A 22149-nucleotide genomic window follows, 5' to 3' on the forward strand; every position below is an offset into this window, starting at 1 on the left:
GACGGTGTCCCACAAGTTTTGGAATGTTGTATCAGAGTTTTCATTGGTTTCCATAAATTTTTTGATCTCATCTTTAATTTCTTCTCTAACCCTTTGTTCGTTTAATAGCATATTGTTCAATTTCCAAGAGTGCCTATACTTCCTGGGGAGTTTTGAGTTGTTGATTTCCAGTTTCATCCCATAGTGGTCTGAGAGGGTACATGGTATGATACTAATGTTTTGGAAGTTGTTTAGATTCGCTTTATGTCCCATCATGTGGTCGATTCTGGAGAAGGTGCCATGCACCGCTGAGAAGAATGTATAGTCTGTGTCCTTAGGATAAAAAGTTCTATATATGTCTACTAAGTCCAGTTGTTCTATTGTTTGTGTGAGCTCTGTTGTTTCTTTGTTGAATTTTTGTTTCGTAGACCGGTCCATTGTTGTTAGAGGTGTGTTGAGATCACCTACAAGAATTGTGCGGTTATCTATGTCTTCCCTTAAGTCTGTAAGTAATTGCTTTACGTAACTAGGTGCATTAAGATTCGGTGCATAAACATTAATGATGGTGATTGCTTCTTTTTTTTTTATTTTTTTTAAAGATTTATTTTTATTATTTTTTTTCATTGGAAAGGCGGATATACAGAGAGGAGAGACAGAGAGGAAGATCTTCCGTCCGATGATTCACTCCCCAAGTGAGCCGCAACGGGCCGATACTATGCCGATCCGAAGCCAGGAGCCTCTTCCGGGTCTCCCACGCGGGCGCAGTGTCCCAAAGCCTTGGGCCGTCCTCAACTGCTTTCCCAGGCCACAGGCAGGGAGCTGGAAGGGAAGTGGGGCTGCCGGGACTAGAACCGGCGCCCATATGGGATCCCGGGCGTGCAAGGCGAGGACTTAACCACTTGCGCCACCGCGCCAGGCCCGTGGTGATTGCTTCTTGATGGATCATTCCTTTCACCAGTATAAAATGGCCTTCCCTGTCTCTTTTGATGTTAGTTAGAATGAAATCTATCTCGTCTGAAGTTAGGATAGCTACCCCAGCTTTTTTTTCTCGTCTATTGGCATGAAATATCTTTTTCCATTCCTTCACTTTCAGTTTCTTTGCATCCTTTCTGGTTAGATGCGTTTCTTGTAGGCAACAGATAGTTGGGTCTCGTTTGGTGATCCATTCTATTAATCTCTGTCTTTTGATTGGTGAATTTAGACCATTTGTGTTGAGAGTTAAAATTGAGAGGTTGCAATTTTGTCCTGCCATGTGATTGTGTTGTGTGTGTGTTGTTGTCTATGTAATTGTCTTGTTTGTGCGGCCTTTAGTTTGGAGACCTTCTTATTTGCCAAATTTGTTTGTGATTTGCCTCCTTTTTGTCTGGGACTAGCGCATTTCTAAGGAGACTTTGCAGAGCTGGTTTTGTGTAGACATATTCTTCTAGTTTTTCTTTGCTATTGAAATATCTGATTTCGTTCTCATATACAAATGAGATCTTTGCTGGGTAGATTATTCTTGGTTGACAGTTGTTTTGTTTCAGGACTTGGAAGATCTTTGTCCATTCTCTCCTTGCTTGTAGGGTCTCTTCGGAGAAGTCAGCAATGATTCTGATGGGTTTTCCCCTGTATGTGATCTTTTCTCTACTTCGTACTTGTCTCAGGATTCCTTCTTTGTCTTCATTGGAGTAGAACTTGAGCACCGTGTGTCTGGGTGAAGATCTCTTTGGATCATGTCTGTTGGGAGTTCTCTGTCCATCCTGTATGCGGGGTGGATTCATGTTCCAAGTGTTTTGGAAGTTTTCCTGTATAATTTCGTCAAGCACTGCTTGCATCCCTGATTCTCTTTCTACTCCCTCGGGAAGGCCGATGATCTGAATTTTCAATTTTCTAAGGTAACCCTTCATCTCTTGCATCATTTTATTAGTTTTGCTGAGGCTTGTCTCCAGCTGTTTAATTCGCTGGGCACCTTCATTTTGTGTGTCTTCTGTTGCAGAGATCGTTTCCTCTGCCGCATTTATTCTGTTGATCAGGCTTTCAATTATATGATCTTGGGCATCCAGTTTGGTTTTGATTTGTTGTATTTCGGTGATTATGCGGTTCTGGAGGTCTTCCAGCTTCATGTCCACGTCTCTGATAGATTTTAGCATTATTTACATCAATTCCTTTGCTGGTAACTCTTCCATGTCTTCATTTTGCATCGCCGATATTGATAATGGCTTTGGCCCTTGTTTGGTGGGGTGCTGGCTCTTTCATCTGGAGCACAACTCTTTCTTGTGGTTTTTCCCATTGTGTTGGTGTATTTTGGTAAGGCCAATGGACCCGTGTGTTGAGGGGTCGTCAGGTGCTTTCCTGTAGAGATTGGAGCCTGCAGGCGTGGTGTTGCCAGGCGTGGTAATTTTCAAGGCACCGTTGGTGCGTTCTCAGGGTCCAGGGCTGTAGAGCACCACCTTGGGGGCCCAGTGGATTCCTGGCACACTCTGGACACCTCTTCTACAGGTGTAACACCCCAGGGCATGGAGGGATGGAGGCGCTCTGTGGGTGTGCCCCCTGCATGGGATTCCACAGGGCGTAGAAGGTTTCATGTGCTTTCTCCCTGCGTTCTCCGTGTCAGGGACTGCAGGGTTTTTCAGAGCCCACCTGGTGCGTCTCCCACACACGGGACTGTGGGTGAGGCACTTTCTAGGCGTGGCTCTTGTGCAGTGATTCCACCACTCGTCGTGTGTGGGTGTTCAGAGCCCCTGTTCCCGTGTGGCTCCCCCACACAGGCCCTTAGCGGAGGAGTGACCCAGGCGCCCTGTTAAAATGACTTCACGGCAGGTTCGCACCATGTCAGTGTGGTGCAGGAGTTTTCAGAGCTCTCCTGGTGGGTCGCCCACGCTCCGAACTGCGGGGTGGGAGGCGAGGAGTGAGCAGTTCCCACTATGGGAGTGGTACCTGCGTGTCAGGGACACACAGCGCTACATTTCCCAGTGTTCAGATCCCTCCTGACACCTGCGCTGCGGAGGTGGCTGCTGCAGGCGGGGCCACCCAGCCCACCCGGCGTGGCGTTCTGAGTCCTCCTGGTGTTGTCGCCCACCCACCGGGTAGGGTGTGGGGGATTCCAGCCCCTCGCCGGCAGCCTCTGCGCACTGAGATGCACTGGCCCCCTCAGCGCAGGAATATCTGAGGCGCTTTCCCGGGGCCTTCTCAGCCACCAATACTACTGTGCGCCGTTCCTAAGGCACATACCTGACAGTTTCAGGCTGGAACCTCTGCAGGGGGTGAGGAATGCGGAGGCTGTTATGTTAACCCCTTGCTCATCAAACGTCTGGCTGCTGCAGTCTGCCTCTGCTGCTGTTGAAGACATCCGCCGGCGAGGATCCCTCCCAATTTCCCTGTCTCCAAGCTGGCCACGTCTCCCGTCAGGCCGTTTTCAAAAGTGACTCAGCAGGTCTGGAGTGGGATGTCGGCTTCTCTACCATTGCCCTGCTCCGTTCTCGTTGTTCTTCCGAGTTGTGTGGATCTTTTTGGCTCCACACTGTCCCAGGGAGCTTCACGGACCTCTCCCTGCAGTTCCCTGCTGTTCCTCTTTGCTGCATCTGTAACATTCTATCCCTCTCTCACTGGACGCTCCCTCACAGCCTTCCTCCTACGTCGGCCATCTTAAAAAATGCGGCTGTTTAAAAATTTAATCATTGAAGAAGAAAGATGTCTGTATAGGGTACAGACTGGTATATCTGAAGCAGAATCAATAGTAAGGTGAAGAACAAAGGCTAGATTCCAGAAAAAGTAATATGGCCAATAGCAGTGGGATACCTGCAATCCACTGTACACAGGGAATGCAACAAGAGCGCAACAGCGTAACAGAGACCAAATACATCTGTGGCAGTCAACAAACAGGCATGAAATCCACACTCCAGGGATAGGCAAAACTACAGCAGCAGCCAGGTTAGAGAGGAAATTCACTGGACACAGCAAGACAATGATCATTCTCTTGATTTGTTAGACTGAATAATGAGCCACAGATGGAAAATGTCATTTGGTATATTTATAATGCACCTTCCATAGTTTGGTTTCACTTGTTCCTAGTTTATATCATCATTCAGCTGTTAATAAATTTTACCCGACGTCATTCCAGTGTGTGTTGTGTGATAGTCTCTACTACACAGATGCCTTTCTCTCAGGAATTCTTCATCCTTACTGTTTAAGATTCTACAAGTGTTCTCTATTCCATGATTTGAGCTTGTATATACAAAGGTATGTGAATATAACCATAACTGTGTTTCTAACCCATTTCTCAATCTCTCCAATTGAATTTGATTACTTTCATCTCATAGATTCAAAATCTTTGGAATTTGATTGAGTTTCCTGTTTCAGTGGTGCAATGAATTTGTTACAGTCAAGACATAAAATGGGATTTTGAGAGAAGTGCACTAGGCTGATGAGATGGGTGCCTATGATACTTGAGAACAGTTTCCCTACAGTAACACAGGGATTGTATGACATTGAGATTTCAAAGTGTGAAGGCAGAAAACTGGAGTGTAATTTGAGTAAATGTGTAGGAGTCATTGTATGGTGCAGATTCACAGAGTAGATTTATCACCTGATTCACTGTTGTGAGTAGTAGTTCAGGGTTGTTAGCATGTGCACCACAGGACAAGAAATATCATTAGTTGAAAAGCATGCTTGAAATTGAAGTCTATGACCAAGGTATCAGGCAAATGTTGCCTTAAGGGTTGCAATATCACTTTAAATGCGGCAACTTTGCTATCCATGGTCAGGATCTATGCTATAGGACCAATTCTTGCAGAGATTGAAAGTGTTGTATCCATAATTGGCTGGCTGCACAAACCTGAAGTCATATTGAACTGTATCGCTTAGTTCTACCTTCTTGTAAAACTAATTTGCTGTAACTCATGACATATATGCCAATCAAATACCCAATGATATTTGCACAAGTTGTAAGAACCATGAAGACCAGTAAAAGTTTGCATTCGGCAAGAGATGCAAATAAAACAAACAAAGATTCACTATTGGCTTTTATATAGTAGACACAAACAGATAAGAAAGATGTAATTTGTCTCACTGCAACTTAACTGTACACTGAAGATGACCAGATACTTAATTTTACTGGAAACTGTTCCCTAAACAATTACCTTCTGGACAGGAAATACTTCTAGCATCTTCCTGTGGAACAATTTCGTTGTGATGGCAGAATGAATACTCTGACCCAAGGGTTGGGTAATTTCTTCCTCCGGATAGGAGGACCCTGATAATTGTGCTGTGACTCAGATACAAGAATACTGGCGCTTTTTTTTTGGATAGAAGTCAGCTGGTGAATGCCAGGAAGGTAAGCTGAGCAGATCGCTCAGGGAGCTGCTTCCAGAGGGAATTAGTTTACAACTGAGACTTTTGCTCTGGAAACTGCTATAGCAGGGGGCATGTGCCCTTCAACTTCAAGCATTAATGATGATTCAAGTTCGCAGGGTAGTGACCATTAAAGCGCAGGCCTAGCAACCCTTCAGGCTAGTGGTCTAGCAGCCATTCAGAATCATTCAGGTTCACTCACGATCGTGTTTACCGCCCACACACGATCGTGTTTATCGCCCACTCACAATCGCATTTACCGCCCATTTACAATAGCGTTTACAGCCCATTCACGATCCATCATGTTTATGGCCCATTCAGGTTCGAAGTCTAGTGCCCATTCAAGTTTGTGGTTAACAATCACACAGTTTCGTGATTTAATGATCAGTCAAGTTTGCAGGTTAGCAAGGATCTGAGTTGTGTTAGAAACATGGGCAATTTAACTTATCCAATGCAGGAAGAAGCTTCCTTGAAAGGTGGAGATAGCAGTGAAGAATACCCAGACTCAGGCAGTCAGGTGGGACCTCTGGTGAGGATATTGATGAACTCGCGCAGAAACTAAAGACCACTTCAATGCAATCAAAAAGTTTGTCTGGCAGCTGCCTCCTCCTCTGGGAGACCTTCCACTCACTCCAACTGTGCCGCCTTGGCAATGCCAGGAGCAAAAGGGAGATTGTGTAAATGACCTCTTGCCTCAGGGTGCAAGTTCATGGCGCAATTTTGCCAAGGCAGGGAAAGTGTTTCCAGTTACAAAGGATAGAGCACAAAATCCCCCAGTTCGCTCCTGGGTCTCACTTGATTTCAAGTTAATTAAAGATTTGAAGACCGCTGTTGATTCCTATGGTATTCATGCCCCCTTCACCCTCTCAGTGCTGGAACAGATAGCAGGCTCAGCATTTACCCTGATGATTGGAATAATTTAACTAAAGCCACCCTGTCCCCTGGACAATATTTGGTCTGACGGTCAGCCTGCCACGAGTTAGCAATAGACACTGCACGCCGTAATGCCCTAGCAGGCAACCCTGCATGGGATGTAGACATACTCCTTGGGGAAGGTGCTTAAGCAGGACAAAAAAACCAAATAGATTATCCCAAGCCTGTTTATGCCCAGGTAGCCACCATAGGGCATAATGCTTGGAGGGCTCTTCATAGCGAAGGCGATCTGCGCTTTTCCATATCTAAAGTGACCCAAGGGCCTAATGAGCCCTATGCAGACTTTGTGAACCGCCTCATGGAGGTTGCCTCAAAACTGTTTCCTGATGTAGAACAAGCTATGCCATTAGTGAAGCAATTGGCCTATGAAAATGCTAATAAATGGTGCCATGAAGCCATACACCCTTGGAAGCATAAGGACTTGGATACATGGATTAAAATCTATAGAGATGTGCATGATCAAGTTACAGCTGGAGTTATACAGGCAAGGGGACAGGCTAAAGTGATAATGAATGCTATGAAACAGGAGAAGGGGTTTAAAGGGCTTGACCAGATATGCTTCAGATGCGGTAAACCAGGGCACTTTAAAAGACACTGCCACCAAAGAGAGCCCTCTCATCCTCCTCTTCAGCCTCGGCTATGCTCAAGATGTAGGAAGGGGAATCACTGGGCTAATGAGTGTCGCTCAGTGCGAGATATTTCTGGCCAAACCCTGGAAGGGAAGTTTAAGCCAAAAAACGGGCAGAGGGGCCTAGTATCCCAATGACCCCACAGAGCATACGGGGTGCACCAGGAGCAGACAGAACAGACATTATCAGTCTTATAACACCGTGGGACTCCCCAGGCTGCAAAAGCCTGAAGACAATGAGATATAACATCTTGAACCATTTCCCCTGTATGAGCTGAGGCATAAAGAACCACAGAGCAGGTATCAATAGGGACATGAACAAAAGAAAGCGACCAAAATTGGGAACATGGGTAACATCCATCTGCCATATATGATTAGGCATAAGACCACGGGGATCCACCCCAAAGCAAGGCTGGGAAAAAAATGGGACAAAAGTTTGGCATTGTCACCAATGGTTCCTGAGCATTGAATTTGTCCAGAGAGTTATCCGCTATGCTATTCCCTAGTGGAAGCTGGTCCATATGATTTCATAATTTGACATAGGAACTAAGATCCCAAATTCTAGCCATAAATAGCAGCAAAGTAGAGATTGCCATGGTAGAGCAATGGACAAATTGGATACTAAAGGATCTTTCCTTTGCACACCAATGGGCCGGTATAATAGCCTTGGGTCTTATCTACTTAATTATCATTCTTTGGGGTCTGTGGATGCTTCATCCTTGAGCACAGCATCAGCAGCAGTAACAGCAGCTGCTAGTGCAAGCTGTACTTGCCCTTCACAACAGAGAATCTCCAGAAGTCTGGCTAGGCATACTGGACCGGTAGCCAGAGACAGGTAAGTATTCGATATGGCTTCACCAACCTAAGACAGGTGCCACATTCCTAGCCATGTGTTTAGCCAGTGACAGGTTAGGGGAGCCCAAAATCAGAACACCTAAGACAGGCACGGTCCCTTGCTTAATAAAACAAGAAGGGGGAGCTGTAGGGGGTACTAACCATTTCCTGCCATGTGATTGGCCCATTGCCCTGATTGGTGTGCCTTGGTTATCTTTAAGCTGAATGGTCAGGTTTGACAGATAAGCGGGGGTTTGGCGGGGGAGGGGCTGGAGCGTAATGGTTGTAATTGTCATAACGGTCATAACGGAGTTAATGGTCACAATGGAGTTAACGGTCACAATGGAAAATTGGAATAAAGTACCTTGGATACTCTCTCAAATGTCAGGTGATTTCTTCCCCGGGATGGGAGGATCCCCCATAGTGTCTTATTGTGATTGATATTAAGAATTGCCTTTTTTCTATACATCTACATCCAAAAGATTCAAAAAAAGAGTGTTTTCTCTCTCTCTCTCTCTCTCTCTCTCTCTCTCTCTCTCTCTCTCTCTCTGTGTGTGTGTGTGTGTGTGTGTGTGTATGTTATTCAGCATAACTGACATTTTCCTAATCTAGGTCACTGATTGAACATAGATATCATTCAGAGACCAGCAGGTAATTCATCTTAGGAATTGCAAAGTTTCCCTTTGTCTTTGAAAATGAAATGAAGTTCTTCACACAATGAACAACAACTTCAAGATTTTGCCTCTTGTAAATATGCCCCACAAATGATACTCACAGAAATTCCCATGAATGACAAAAAGGAATAGCAACAGCCAAGGCAAAAGGCAAATGTGGAGAACATCCCACTAAAAGGCTAACAGAAGACTCAATCAAAGCACAACCCATTGCTGAAATGACAGGACTAAACTGCCACTTACTCACAATAACTCTGAACTTAAATGGCTTAAACTCATCAGTCAAATGCCATAGAGGAGGACCAGGTAAAACCAAAATCCATCGATCTGCTGCTTAGAGGAGACACATCTCAGCAACAAAGATCAGAGGCAATGGAAACTGAAGTGATGGAAAGAGAAATTGCAAGTGAACTGTAAGCAAAAACGTGCAGGACTAAACATTCTTTTATCAGATGACATAGGTTTTGATGTAAAGAACATCAAAGAGATGAAGATGGACACCACATAATGATCCAAGGATCCATTCAGAAAGAAGATCATCATAATAAATGTATATGTGCCTAATGCCGAAGCATCCTGCTGTGTGAAACAAATATTAATGGCTTTGATGGGAGAAACAGACAAAAATATGATCATAGTGGGGGATCTTAATGCCCAATTCACATCAAAGGACAGATCAAAGAGACAGAAAATAAGCAAAGAAATAACAATAAATAAATAATTTGTTTACGTCTATCAAGCAGTTAATCATACAGACAGAGAATACATTTTTCCTTTAAAATAAGAGCATTGGAATCTTCTACAGAACTGACCATCTTATAGGCCACAAATTAAGCTTCAACAAATTTTAAAACTTAAAATTATACTAAGCAACTTCTCAGACCATCATTGAATGAAGCTAGAAACCAAGAAATCCAAAACACCAAGGAAGACTTGCAAACACATGGAGACTAATTCATGTTACTAAATGAGTAGTGGGTTAGAGAGGAAATCATAATGGAAATTAAGGCAGTGCTAGGGAGAAGTTCATTTCAATCAGTGCTTATGTCAAGAAACTAGAAAAACATGAAGTAAATTGGCCAGCACTGCAGTTGAAGGAGAAGGTAAAAAAAACAGCAGTGCACTCCTAAGATTAGAAGGCAAAAGGAAATCATCAAAACAAGGGAGGGAATAAACGGAATAGAGATAAAAGATCTATACATAAGGTCAGTGAATCGAAGAGCTGGTTCTTTGAGAAAATTAACAAAACAGACTCCCCACTAGCCCATCACGAAATATTACAAGCAACTATCTGCAGCAAATCAGATGACCTAAAAGAGATGGATAGATCTTTGGACACATACAATCCACCACAATTGAATCTAGAAGCAATTAATCTAAATGGGCCTATTATTAGCAATGATTTTACATCAGCAATTAAAGCCCTCCCAAACAAGGAAAGTCCTACACCAGATGGCTTCACTGCTGAATTCTAGCACACATTTCAAGAGGAATTTACGCCAATCCTTCAGAAAATTTTCCAAGCAGTAGAAAGCGATGCAGATCTTCCAAACACTTTCTATGAAGCCAATATCACTTTAGTACCAAAGCCACAGAGAAACAAAGCAAAAACAGAACTACAATCCGATATTCTTGAAGAACCTAGATTCAAAGATCCTCAGCAAAATACTAGCCAACCAGATCCAACAGCGCATCAGGCAGAGCATTCATCTGGACCAGGTGGGATACATCCATGCACTGCAGAGATGCAGGGATGATCAAGCATCAGCCAATCATGAAATGTGATACATCAGATCAACAAATTAAAAATAAATACCATACGATCCTGTCAACATGCAAAGAAGTCAGGCATAGAAGGAACATTCCACAATACAATCAAAGCAATTCATGAACAACCCAATATACCAGCATCATACTAAATGGGGAAAGATTGAAAACCTACCCAGTAACACCAGGAACTAGAAAGGGATGCCCACTGTCACCACTGACTTTCACTACAGTTTTGGAATTCCTTGCCAGAGCCATGAGGCAAGCAGAAAAGAATTAAAACAATCCAAATTTGAACTGAGGAACTGCAATTATCGCGACTCTTACACTGCATGATTCTCTACCTAGGAGAACAAAAAACTCATCCAAGAGTCTATTGGAACTCAGAAGAGACTTTGGCAGAGTAGCAGGATAAAGAATTAGTGAGCACAAGTCAATGACACTGGTGTACACCAACAATTCTAAGGCTGAGAAAGGAATTTTAAGTAGAGTAGGTTTTAACATAGAAGAGTGGAATCTTCAATACCTAGGAATTGAGCTACGTAAATACAAACACCAGAATGGAGTCCACACATGTAGGGTCAACTAATCTTTGACAAAAAAAAAGCTGGAAACTATCCAAGCAAAATCTGGATCTATTCAGCAAGTGCTCTTTGGATAACTGTATAGCAGCTGCAGAAGTAAGAATCCAGAAACACAACTGTCCAACTATAAAATTTGGCTCTAAATGGATCAATGACTAAAATCTACACCCAGAAACAATCAAACTTTTCAAGAAAATCATAGGAAGCATACTCGAAGATGTAGCAACAGGGAAAGATTTCTTAGAAAAGTAACCAAAAGCACAGGCAATCAAAGCCAAAGTTAACAAATGGAATGTGATCAAACTGAAAAGCATCTTCTGTGCACTAAGGGAAACAAATGAAAAAAGTAAGGAAAAGAAATCTGCATATGCGAAGGGGATCTCTAAGCCTATATTTGCAGCAGCACAGTCTATAATAGCAAAGACATGGAAACAATCCAGATGTGCTCCCATAGAAGAATGGTTGAAGAAACTGTATTACTTATTTCCATGGAATAACATTATCTATTAAGAAGAACAAACTTATGCCATGGATAACCAGGTGGTCCCAAAGAGAATCCATTATGCTCAATAAAATGTGTCAATCACAAAACAGCAAATACATATGTTATCTCTAATATAAGGAAACCATTGTGGAAATTGTAATATCCATAACCTGCTCTGCCTTGTAATGTTCACCAGCCCATACAAAGCCAAATGGAAAGCCAGATTTGCCAAGTCCTGGAATAAAACACAGTGGCATGTTTGAGAACTGGGTCAGGGAGAGGATCAATTGGAGGAAATTGGGAAACTCCCCTGGCAAGTCAAAGTTTTCACTGGTGAATATGTGGTCCAGACCTGGAGGTCAGACAAGCTGGGCAAAATAGCTCTAACAGATGGCTAATTTGTCAATTGGTAATGGAAAGGGGTTTGCTGTGAGGAAGTGGGCAGTCCACACTGGCTTATGTGAAGGCTGAGTATTTGCTCGAAAGTACCAGGCTGGACTGCAAAATCCATTGGTCCAGTGGGTGTCAGGGCTGAAAACAGAAGCAACCCAGAAATTGCAACCACCAGCTATCAGGGCGATGGAATGTGCCAGGCGCTGTACTTGCCAGTACATACAAGAATTTAGATTGTAGGGCCCGGCGCGGTGGCGCAAGTGGCTAAGGTCCTCGCCTTGCACGCCCAGGATCCCATATGGCCGCCGGTTCTAATCCCGGCATCCCCGCTTCCCTTCCAGCTCCCTGCCTTTGGCTTGGGAAAGCAGTCGAGGATGGCCCAAAGCTTTGGGTCCATGCACCCGCGTGGGAGACCCGGAAGAGGCTCCTGGCTTTGGATCGGCTTAGCATCGGCCGTTGTGCTCACTTGGGGAGTGAATCATAGGACAGAAGATCTTCCTCTCTGTCTCTCTTCTTTGTATATCCGCCTTTCCAATAAAAAATAATAAAAATAAATCTTTTAAAAAAAGAATTTAGACTGTAAACACCTCAGACCTTGAACTTATCTTTGTGAATCTCCACAATCAAAATGCCAGACTCAGAACCCTAACCAAGACAAGACAGAAGACAGAACACATCAATCAACCAATGCAGCTATATTTTGGCAGCAAACTACTGGCCAACAGAGACTATGATGGACTAAGTCATTCAGTGGATTCTTCAACAACCTTATTGTGTTTGGAGTGGTGAGACTGGCAGCGCTTCAGAACTGATCCACTATCAAAACCACTTGAGCGAGAATCTCAGACTGCCTCAAATGAAGGACCTGGGGTGGAGGGGGTAACTGGGTGAGGATTCTCCCTCAATATTGCCCGTTACCTCAAATACATGAAGGAAACAATGTGCAAATCATAGTCTTACGCAAGTTCCTATAGCTGTTGAACCTTTTTACCCTAATTAACTATATACGTTGTGAAAAATATAAAGAAAAATGAAAAAAAAAGTAAAATGTATGTTCTGGGATATTTTTGTGCACAAAGTATTTAAAAGCTAAAATAACTAAATAAAAATGTAGATCAAAGTTTCCCAGGAGTCAAAGAAATAAAAAATGGGTCAGTATTAGGTCACATTGTTTCAAGTTACTACTATGATAATATTAAAGCATATAATGACTAGATTGAGATCTGGGTTCCCCTTATCCTATCCCCTGGTCTTTTAATGTACCCAGGATATGAGTACAAAACAGTTAAACTGCTGAAATACATGAGCTCCTGGTTTTAGCCAGAGATAGACTTCACAGATTCAGATTAAAAAAAAATAGTGTAAACAGTACATATATGATATAATATAATATATTATATAACATAACATAATATGATATTATATAACATAGCGTAACATAATATAATATCTTTATATATTTATATATATTTATATATATATCTATATATAGATAAAGATAAAAAGATATTATATATAAATATATTATATTATGTTATGTTATGATATATATATTATATATATATATCAAATCATAAATACAAAGGGGATAAGAGACAGAGAGGAAATCTGTCTGTCTTTTGATTCACTCCCAAGTGACCACAATAGGCCAAGATGTTTCAATCTAAAAATTAACGTCAGCAAATTCTTCCTGGTCCCCATTTTGGCTATAACACCGCAAGGATTGAGGTTGTCCTCAACTGCTTCTCCAGGCCACCAGCAGGAAGCTGGAAGGCAAGTGGATCAGTCAGGACATGAAGTGATGCTCATATTTGATAGCAGTGTGTCCAAGGTGAGGACTTTAGCCACGAGGCTGCCGTGCTAGGCCCTCCTGCAGCCTTTGTGGTTAAAACAGTAACTGGTGATCTCTCCTGCTCTATCTCTCTTTTTCTCTCTCTCTCCCTGTGCTTGAGTCTCTCTATAGCTCTTTCCTTCTTTTGAGAAGTACGTCTTTGTTTTTGCTAAATTGAAATCACATTTGAATTGGGCTTTTCCAGCTGCCACTTTCCATTTGACTCCTTAGAGTTGAATGACAAATATTCCCCAGGTGACTCCTTTACTTATTTTAAAAGCAACAGTGCTACTTACCTCTCACTGTGGTGAGTTCTTCCTTTTTCTTTCCTTCTTTTTCTTTCCACTGCTTCCTTTGATACTCATGCTTCCTTCCATACTCATCCCCATACCATATTAGAAGTTCACAGCCTGGTTTGATGACTTGGCAGGTGTGGTAAAATATCCATCTGTGGTATTGGAAGGCCACCAAATTCTGCTCCTCATCATTCCGGGCACAGTTCCCATGCACTGTTATATTGGGGTTCCTCCCGTTCTGCGGAAGATATCCCCCGACACTTGAGAGAGTCTCCCAGGCGCTTTTATTCTGATCTTTCATTGTGTCTGTTTACTCCGTTGTGTCCGTTATGCCCGTTACACTTCAGGCCCCTCCCCCGCCAAGCCCCCCGCTTATCTGTCAAACCTGAGCATCAGCTTAAAGATAACCAAGGCACACCAATCAGGGCAAAGGGCCAATCACAGGGCAGGAAATGGTTAGTACCCCCTACAGCTCCCCCTTCTTGTTTGATTAAGCAAGTTACCGTGCCTGTCTTAGGTGTTCTGAGTTTGGGCTCCCTTTACCTGTCATTGGCTAAACATGTTGCTAGGAATGTGGCACCTGTCTTAGGTTGATGAAGCCATATCGAATACTTACCCATCTCTGGGTAGCCAGACTTCTGGAGATTCTCTGTTGTGAAGGGCAAGTACAGCTTGCATTAGCAGCTGCTGTTACTGCTGCTGACGCTGTGCTCAAGGATGAAGCATCCACAGACCCCAAAGAATGATAATTAAGAAGATAAGGCCCAGGGCTACTATACTGGCCCATTGGTGTGCAAAGGAAAGATCCTTTAGTATCCAATTTGTCCATTGCTCTACCATGGCAATCTCTACTTTGCTGCTATTTATGGCTAGAATTTGGGATGTTAGTTACTATTTCAAATTATCAAATCATATGGACCAGCTTCCACTAGGGAATAGCATAGCGGATAACTCTCTGGACAAATTCAATGCTCAGGAACCATTGGTGACAATAGAGGGAGTGACACACATTCCAGGTAGACTAAGCACACAGGAGGTAGCAATATGATGGAAATAATTTGTGGAATGCATACCAGCACCGCAGTACCAAGGCATTCCAACACTGGTTAAGGCCTCACTTAACTACAGAGCAATTCAAAAGGGTAACATTAGCACTCATGGAAACAATAAACGTAAATGGAGCTTGTACATATACATAAATAGAATTATAGATAACATCACAACTGCGATTAACTTTAACATTTTCTTCCCATATTCTAGAACTATTACTATTATACTTACAATTTCTTATAACTACCTTATCAATAAATGCAAAAGCTGATATATCTGAACACCCACCCCTACTAGTGCAAAGTACCCAGACATTCCAAGACTTAGCAGAAACAGATTGAACAAGGTTACCACATGTATAGTTATACCCCACAAAGGCAGAATTTGAACAGGTAGGAAATCAATTGGTCACAGCAAGATCAGGTGCTACTCTTTTAGGAGTCACAGTACTTCGACAGCAGTCCATTCTGGGGGCCATTTCCAAGGCCCTAGACAGCGAGACAATATTTGCTGCACCCCTTTTATGGTGCAGTTTTAGCTGGAGATTCTGGCTGTCTCCTCTCTGATCTGAATGAATATCAGGCTGATCAGCATCCACCACGTCCACAGGTTCATCTTACTCCGGCTTTCTTATCACTCGTGTGTCCAATGTTCTGGCACCCACACTGGTCCATCAGAATCCTGCGGAAAAACAGAAACTGCTCCTCGCAACCATCGTAAGACAGGATACGAGCACATCCATTGTTTTGCTAAAACATCCTTCCACATCACCCAATCTTTGCAGGGGCCTGCGCCAACAGCGTTGCGTTCGGCAGCAGAATGGCTATCCAAATCCAGAATCAAAAAGTTAAAAATATAAGTAACTAAAGCCTTTTGATGTTTAGGACTTTTGGGATATAGGGTGGCTCCTACTCCCCCTTTTTTTTTATTAATAATGATTTGAGAGTTGCATGGGCACGCTCTACCACAGCCTGGCCTGTGGGATTATATGAGATGCCAGTGGAGTGTTTAATCACAAATTCAGAACAAAATTTATCAAATGCTTTGGCTGTAAAGGCAGGTCCATTATCAGTCTTATAACACCGGAGGATGCACCAGGCTGCAAAGGTTGAAGGCAATGAGATATACAAAAATATGATCGTATCCAATTAATATACCCCAATACGTGTTGGAAATCATTAAGGGTCTTTAAACCATCCTTTTTTTTTTTTTTTTTTTTTTTGCGGCTGCATAAGTCTTTCTCAACTTCCTGTATACGCCCTCTGAATTTATCAGTGCCATCAGTCAGGCAAGACTTAATAAATGTCCAGATCCTGACTGTTCCTGGAGGAAGGGGCTCCTGCTGTTCTGCCCTAGCTAAGTCTCTGTCTAAGTGTTCCCATTGTGGCAGGATCAAAAGATCCTCCTCCAGAAACCACAGCACAATCCTCTGTACAGTTTGCAAAAACAACTGCACTGTCAGCAGTTTCTGCAATAAAGGTTGCATGTGCACTGAAAAAGTTAAATTGGCCATATTTCTCACACCTCTGATCACTGCTTACCTGCAAACTTGACCGATCGTCTGACTGATCCTTAACCACGAACTTGAATGAGCTTGCTAAACCACGAACCTGAATGGTCCTTAAATAGTGAACCTGAATGGGCGGTAAACCCTACCCTAAATGGCGGTAAATACAATCGTTCACCACGATTGTGAGTGTATCTGAATGAATTTGAATAGTTGCTAGACCTAAGCTTTAATGGTCACTACCCTGCGAAATTGACTCCTTGTTAGCCCGCAAACTTGACTAACTTGACTGGTCCATACCCTGCGAACTTGACTCGTCGCTAACCCGTGAACTTGACATGCATGTGCAGCTCCCTGAGGTAACCTGACACCTCAGCTTAAATGGGCACCCACTGCTGTGGCTCCCTGAGCAAAAAACTCAGTTGTAAACTAATTCCCCACTCTAAGTGGCTCCCTGAGCTATCTGCTCAGCTTACCTTCCTGGCGTTCACCAGCTGACTTCTATCTGAATCACAGCGCCAGTTATCTTCTATCCGAGTCACAGTACCAGATATCAGGGGTCATCCCATCCCACGGAAGAAATCACCCGACACTTGAGAGAGTCTCCCAGGTGCTTTTATTCTAATCTTCCGTTATGTCCGTTTACTCCGTTGTGTCCATTATGCCCATTACACTCCAGCCGCTCCCCCGCCAAGCCCCCCCCGCCGCTTATCTGTCAAACCTGAACAATCAACTTAAAGAAAACCAAGGCACACCGATCAGGGCAAAGGACCAATCACAGGGCAGGAAAGGACAGTGCCCCCAACACTGTTGCACTTGAATCTCATCTGTTCTCTGATAGCCTCTATCCTGCTTGTAGCCCAATTCTGTAAAAGCTCTCTTGCAAACATGTATCTCTCTCGTGAGATCAATGAAGTCCCACATCCAATGTGCAGATACCGTATTTGTTCTGACAAGCATGCTTTGCTACTTCCTTTCCTCACTAGTCATCCTCAAAACCCTAGTCGACCTTTCTCCTTGACCGGCCATGAAGCACACAGAGTTTCCCTAAACCCCAAATTTCATTCAGTTTTATGCCACACAATATGGTTAATGTACACTGGCTAACTCTAGCCTACCACACATGCTGCACAACTCAGATTTTCCAAAGGCATTTCTTTGAGGTCCTTTCTCTTGGATCTTTCTCCTGCATCCTGGGAGTTATTTTAGCCTCTCCCAGAACTGCTCACAGAAACAATTATCAAGATGCAGCTTCCTTCTCTCATCCACATCTCCAGTTTTGTTTTGTTTAGTTGGTAAAGATTATTATGATTATTTTCTATTTGAGTGGCAGAGACACAAAGAAGAGAAGGGGCAGAAGACAGAGATACCAAGAAAAAGCATGGAGTGGAGAGATAAAAAGGACACAGTGTCAGGCAGTAGCTTCAACCAGGTCTTCTAAGTTGGCGCCAAAGACAAAGCATGAGGACATCCTCTGAAGGTCCTCAGGGTGCATGGGGAAGCAACTGGTTTGGCAGTAGGGTAACCGGTAATTGTAATGTAGGCACACCAGTCCTTACATTAGCCCACTGCATGACAATGCTTGTCCCAGAACCTGGCTCTCTTCTCTCTTTTTGTTTTTTTCCACTGTGCCTGGTATGGTTTATGTCTCATAAATTAAAGGCCTTCTGTATCAAGTTGTTTGGACAGTGTATAATTTTCAAAAGACTAAAAACCTTTGCTGTCAGGACACCAATTTAATGCAATGTCCATGTATTATGATATTTTTGATGCAGGAAAGGCATAACCAATGATAATTATAGAGAGAGTGAGTCAATGCCCCAGTTGATCTAGATTCATCAAGGCCCATTTTCATGTCCATTTATTCAACATATTATTTTATGTTATGATAAAAAATAGTATTTATAGAGAATGTGCTTTTACAAACCGGTCATGGTATTCAAAGGTCATTCAAATAGACATCAAAGAGGACATATCATGTAAAAGTCATTGAGGAAAGTAGAGGAGAAAGGACAGTGATCTTGTCTTAGAGATAAATGTCATCTCCACATGTAAAAAGCATGGCTCTTACCTCATCCAGTTGGCCAAAGAAGTATCCTTACCATCCATGTACTCATAGCTGTTTCTCCTCTTGGCTATTTGAGATTCAGAAAAATCAGTTAATATGTTTCTGGAAAGGGAATAGTTCAGCAGAATTATTAACTCAACTACCATCATGTTCCATGACATCCCATGAGTCCAACCACATCTTGAGACATAACATAGTGTTAGTATAAACCTAATCTGATTTGTTTCCTTACAGTAGAAGCCCACAGCTGAGATCGAACTGCTTTGCTTTTACAGCCCAGTGATCTCATCAATGCTAATCTTCAGTAAGGATTCTGTGATGTAATCATGTTGGCTTCACTCATGCCATAAAGTGTAGAAGGACACATGAACCGGACAAATAGACCAAACTCACAGCAGGCAGGTGGAAAGCCACCAGACTGCAAAGGTACTTCTTACCTGCCAGCTGTACCCTCTGTTGGATTCCTGTTTCACTTCTGTGATCTTGCCCTCAAAAGGACCAAAGTGCAACCCCAGTGGCAGATCAGATGCTTCATTAAACACTCCAAGCCCAGCCTCAGGAATGCTGGATGGGCCAATTCTAAGTCCAGTGGGCACACTGAGGAGAGCACGACTAGGATGTCCCTTATTCACTGGGTTGTCCTTTAGGAACACTGGGGGTCCATGAGCAGCACAGCTTTTCAGGAAGAACTTCTGACACTTCTCACAATCTGGAGATGAGAGTGGAAGGGATTAGGAAAGGATACCAAACAGTACTGGGTATAGAGAGAGCAACAGAAGCAGCCAACTACGCACATCACTCACCCTCGATCTTGCAACCAAACTTACCAGACGACAGAATGATAGAAGACAAAATTACAAGTGGAATTTGATTTCAGTCTATAGGATTTCTCTTTGTGGATGTGCTAAAGGGTCACTTACACAGGTAATCATCATCCTCTGTGGTGCTCGGGGTAAAGAGGTCACTAAGTCAATAAGAATGCGACTAACACTCCAGGGACTAGTGGGCAAGATGGTGGCCAAGAGAGAACCCTGAGTATGAATCAGGACAGGAGTCAAGTAGCTTCAAGGAAATGCTGATCAACCATGGCCATCTCACCCACACACCATTGGATTATGGGAGGTGGCTTCTACAGTCATTCTCCTAGTAATGATTCCTAGTTTCTCCCCTCCTGGACTTCCCCAAATTCCAGGCCTAATGTTATCCCTTACCCTATATAGGGAATTGAATTTCCCCTATAAATCGGCACTGCTTAGACAGAAGCCCTGTCCTTTCCTTTGCCTTTCACAGGCCAGGGGACTGGATTGTGGGCAGCAGGTTCATCCCCTCCAGGAACAAGGTACTAAAGGAATCTGTGGGGGAGACCCTGCAGAACATGCACCCAGCATGGATCATGAAGGCTGTGTCTTCTCACCCCCTCACTGCGTGGCTTTGAAAGAGAAGCAAGGAATGGCTGTAAATTGCTTCAGAGCAGTGTCTTACCAGAGAAGCACATTGTCAGGGAAGTGGTGGAACTTCAGGTGAGTCTCAAAGAAAAGAAGGCGACCTAAGGTACAGTATTCCTCCTCTCAAACAGGAGTGTATCCTGCAGAAGTGACCCTAGGCACCCCACAGCTCTGTACAATCATGGGCAGCACCCAACCGTGGTATAGCTATGGTCAAATCCCCTGAGAGGTTGTAAGGGAAGGGAGGTGTTAGGTGCCCAATTGGCTTCTTTCCTATTCTCGCTTCTGTGGCAGTGAGAGATGGCCATGGATGCCTGAATCTAGGGTGAACCTGTTTGAGAACTGACAATTTCTGCCCAAGGCAACACTCTGGCATTACCTAAAACTCTGCTGGGGATCTCCTGGACCAGACAACCCGACTGGGTATCCTAGTGCCTCTCTTATCTCTCATCTTCTGCTTTAGGGACAGCTGTGGATGCTTGGCTCTGGGGTGATCCTGTCTGAGGACTAACCATTTCTGGCTGAGGCAAAGGTTCGGTGTCACCTGGAACTCTGTATTGGATTGCCTGGGCCCAACAGCCTGACTGGATATTCTGAGCACTCTCCTCCCTGCTGTCTTTCTTTAGCCATGGGCAATAAAGGTGGGGGGATTGATGATCCCACACTTAGGGTGCTAAAATACATGCTAAAGTCCTGAGGGTTTTAAATCTCAGATGGTTAGGCAGTCAAGGCCTGAGGGACTGTGGTCACATTGGCACTGTGGGTAACATTGGTTAATTTATTTGTACGTGATACTTGGGAATGGAAAAAGAGCAAAACTGATGCCCAAAACACTGGTCCTGCCCACCTCAGCCACCCCAACAAGAGCTTCTGGGAAGTTTAGAGGGCAGGAACCCACCCCCAAGGTCAAGGGGAGTCCAGAGCACAGAGCTCCAGGTGCAAGCCTTCTGGTGGGGCTCCACCAGCCAGTTCAGGATTTTCCATTGTTGTTAACCCTGAAGGGAACTGCCCAGTGGCAGTGTGATATCCCTGGAATGCAGGGGACCTGAGAAAGCTGTGGCAGAAATGAGCCTCACTCACCCTGGGCGGAGACTAGTCTTTAGGGTCTTTCTCAACAACCCTGTATCCCGGCAGTTTGAATAATATTTTGGGAGCCCGTACAACTCAGGAATTGCAAGTAGTCTGGGAAAAGGTAAAAGAGCTTTTAGACAGAGCTAACATGAATGTCTCCTCAGAGAAGGTGCAAATAACCCCCCTCTTTCTACAATTTTAGGGACAGAATTATGTTTTTAAAAGGCCTCCCCCTTGAAATCCCAGCTAAGCGTTAAGGAACAATATTCACCAGTAGAATTTCAAAAGCTTCTTGGAGAGGTCATTGGCTATGCCCTTGACTACCCATGTCTACAGGGCAATTACTGCCATTATTTGAAAAGGCAAAATGCTAGGAGACGAGTTTCCCTCATGTACAAGCCTTACAGGAGACTCAAAAGGCCCTAGGCAAGGCTACTTGTTCATTATTGCCCTAAGAAAGAGTTACAACTGTGGACATTTTCAAATTCTCCCGTGCTTATAGCTACCCTTGTCCGGGAGGATAGTCCCTTCCAGTGGGTACATTTATGCATTGGAGGGGCGCCCAGAGTTTATATTTGTCTTGATCAACTGGCAGATCTAATTCAGGATGTCAAAGAGCTAGCCCTTAGGTGTTAAGACTTTGAGACAGCAAAGCCTGTTGCCCCTGATTGAATGAGTAATTATGAATGAGTTTGAAGAAAGAGCAACAGGCTGGCAAGCCTCCCTTGTAGATTATCTCGGCACGATTGACTGCCATTATGGGCCATAGAAGTGAGTCACCTTCTTCAATCTCTTGGAATGGGAGAATCCTGCCTTGTACCATCAAATCATGAAGATGGAGGAAGAGAAGGGGCTACAGCAGAGGTTTTTCTATCTGATCATGTCTATAAGACCTATTTTGACCTACCCATGTCAAGGATCAACAGAGTGTTAGGAACTATTTGCTGTAGTTTTAGCAAAACTTCTCTCAAAAGTGAAAGAATTTTTTTTAATCTATTCTCTGATATCCTTTATGTTGTACATTTGCTCCCAGAATTAGCTCAGGCATACATAAGATTGAATGATAATCCTATCATCCCTCATGATCGAGGCCCAAACTTTGCTGCAAGGACAGACCCGTCCTCCTCTCTCTGAAGGTCTCCATTTGCTCTCCTCATGGGATAGTACACAGAGATGTCCTCTCCATTGTAACCATTTTAACCTTTGTTCTAACCTGCTTTTCCAGTTTTTCTTGACTTAACCACACTGTCACCCTCAGTATCTAAATTTCTCTAACT

General features: G+C 43.6%; 1 protein-coding gene across 1 annotated transcript; it reads right to left on the reverse strand.

Annotated features, from left to right (window-relative positions):
- Window positions 1–13731: 13731 nt before the first annotated feature.
- LOC121148747 (probable histone-lysine N-methyltransferase PRDM7) lies at window positions 13732–19320 on the reverse strand (the record flags this gene model as incomplete). The annotated part of the gene is made up of 4 exons (XM_040969028.1): window positions 13732–13941; window positions 18358–18423; window positions 18787–19065; window positions 19277–19320. Coding segments are annotated over 4 exons (599 nt in total), but the record flags the coding sequence as incomplete, so codon positions are not given.
- Between the last annotated feature and the right edge of the window lie 2829 nt (window positions 19321–22149).

Source organism: Ochotona curzoniae, unplaced genomic scaffold (genome assembly GCF_017591425.1).
Source record: "Ochotona curzoniae isolate NIBS_2020 unplaced genomic scaffold, NIBS_Ocur_1.0 contig_1789, whole genome shotgun sequence".
NCBI classification, from domain to species: Eukaryota; Metazoa; Chordata; class Mammalia; order Lagomorpha; family Ochotonidae; genus Ochotona; species Ochotona curzoniae.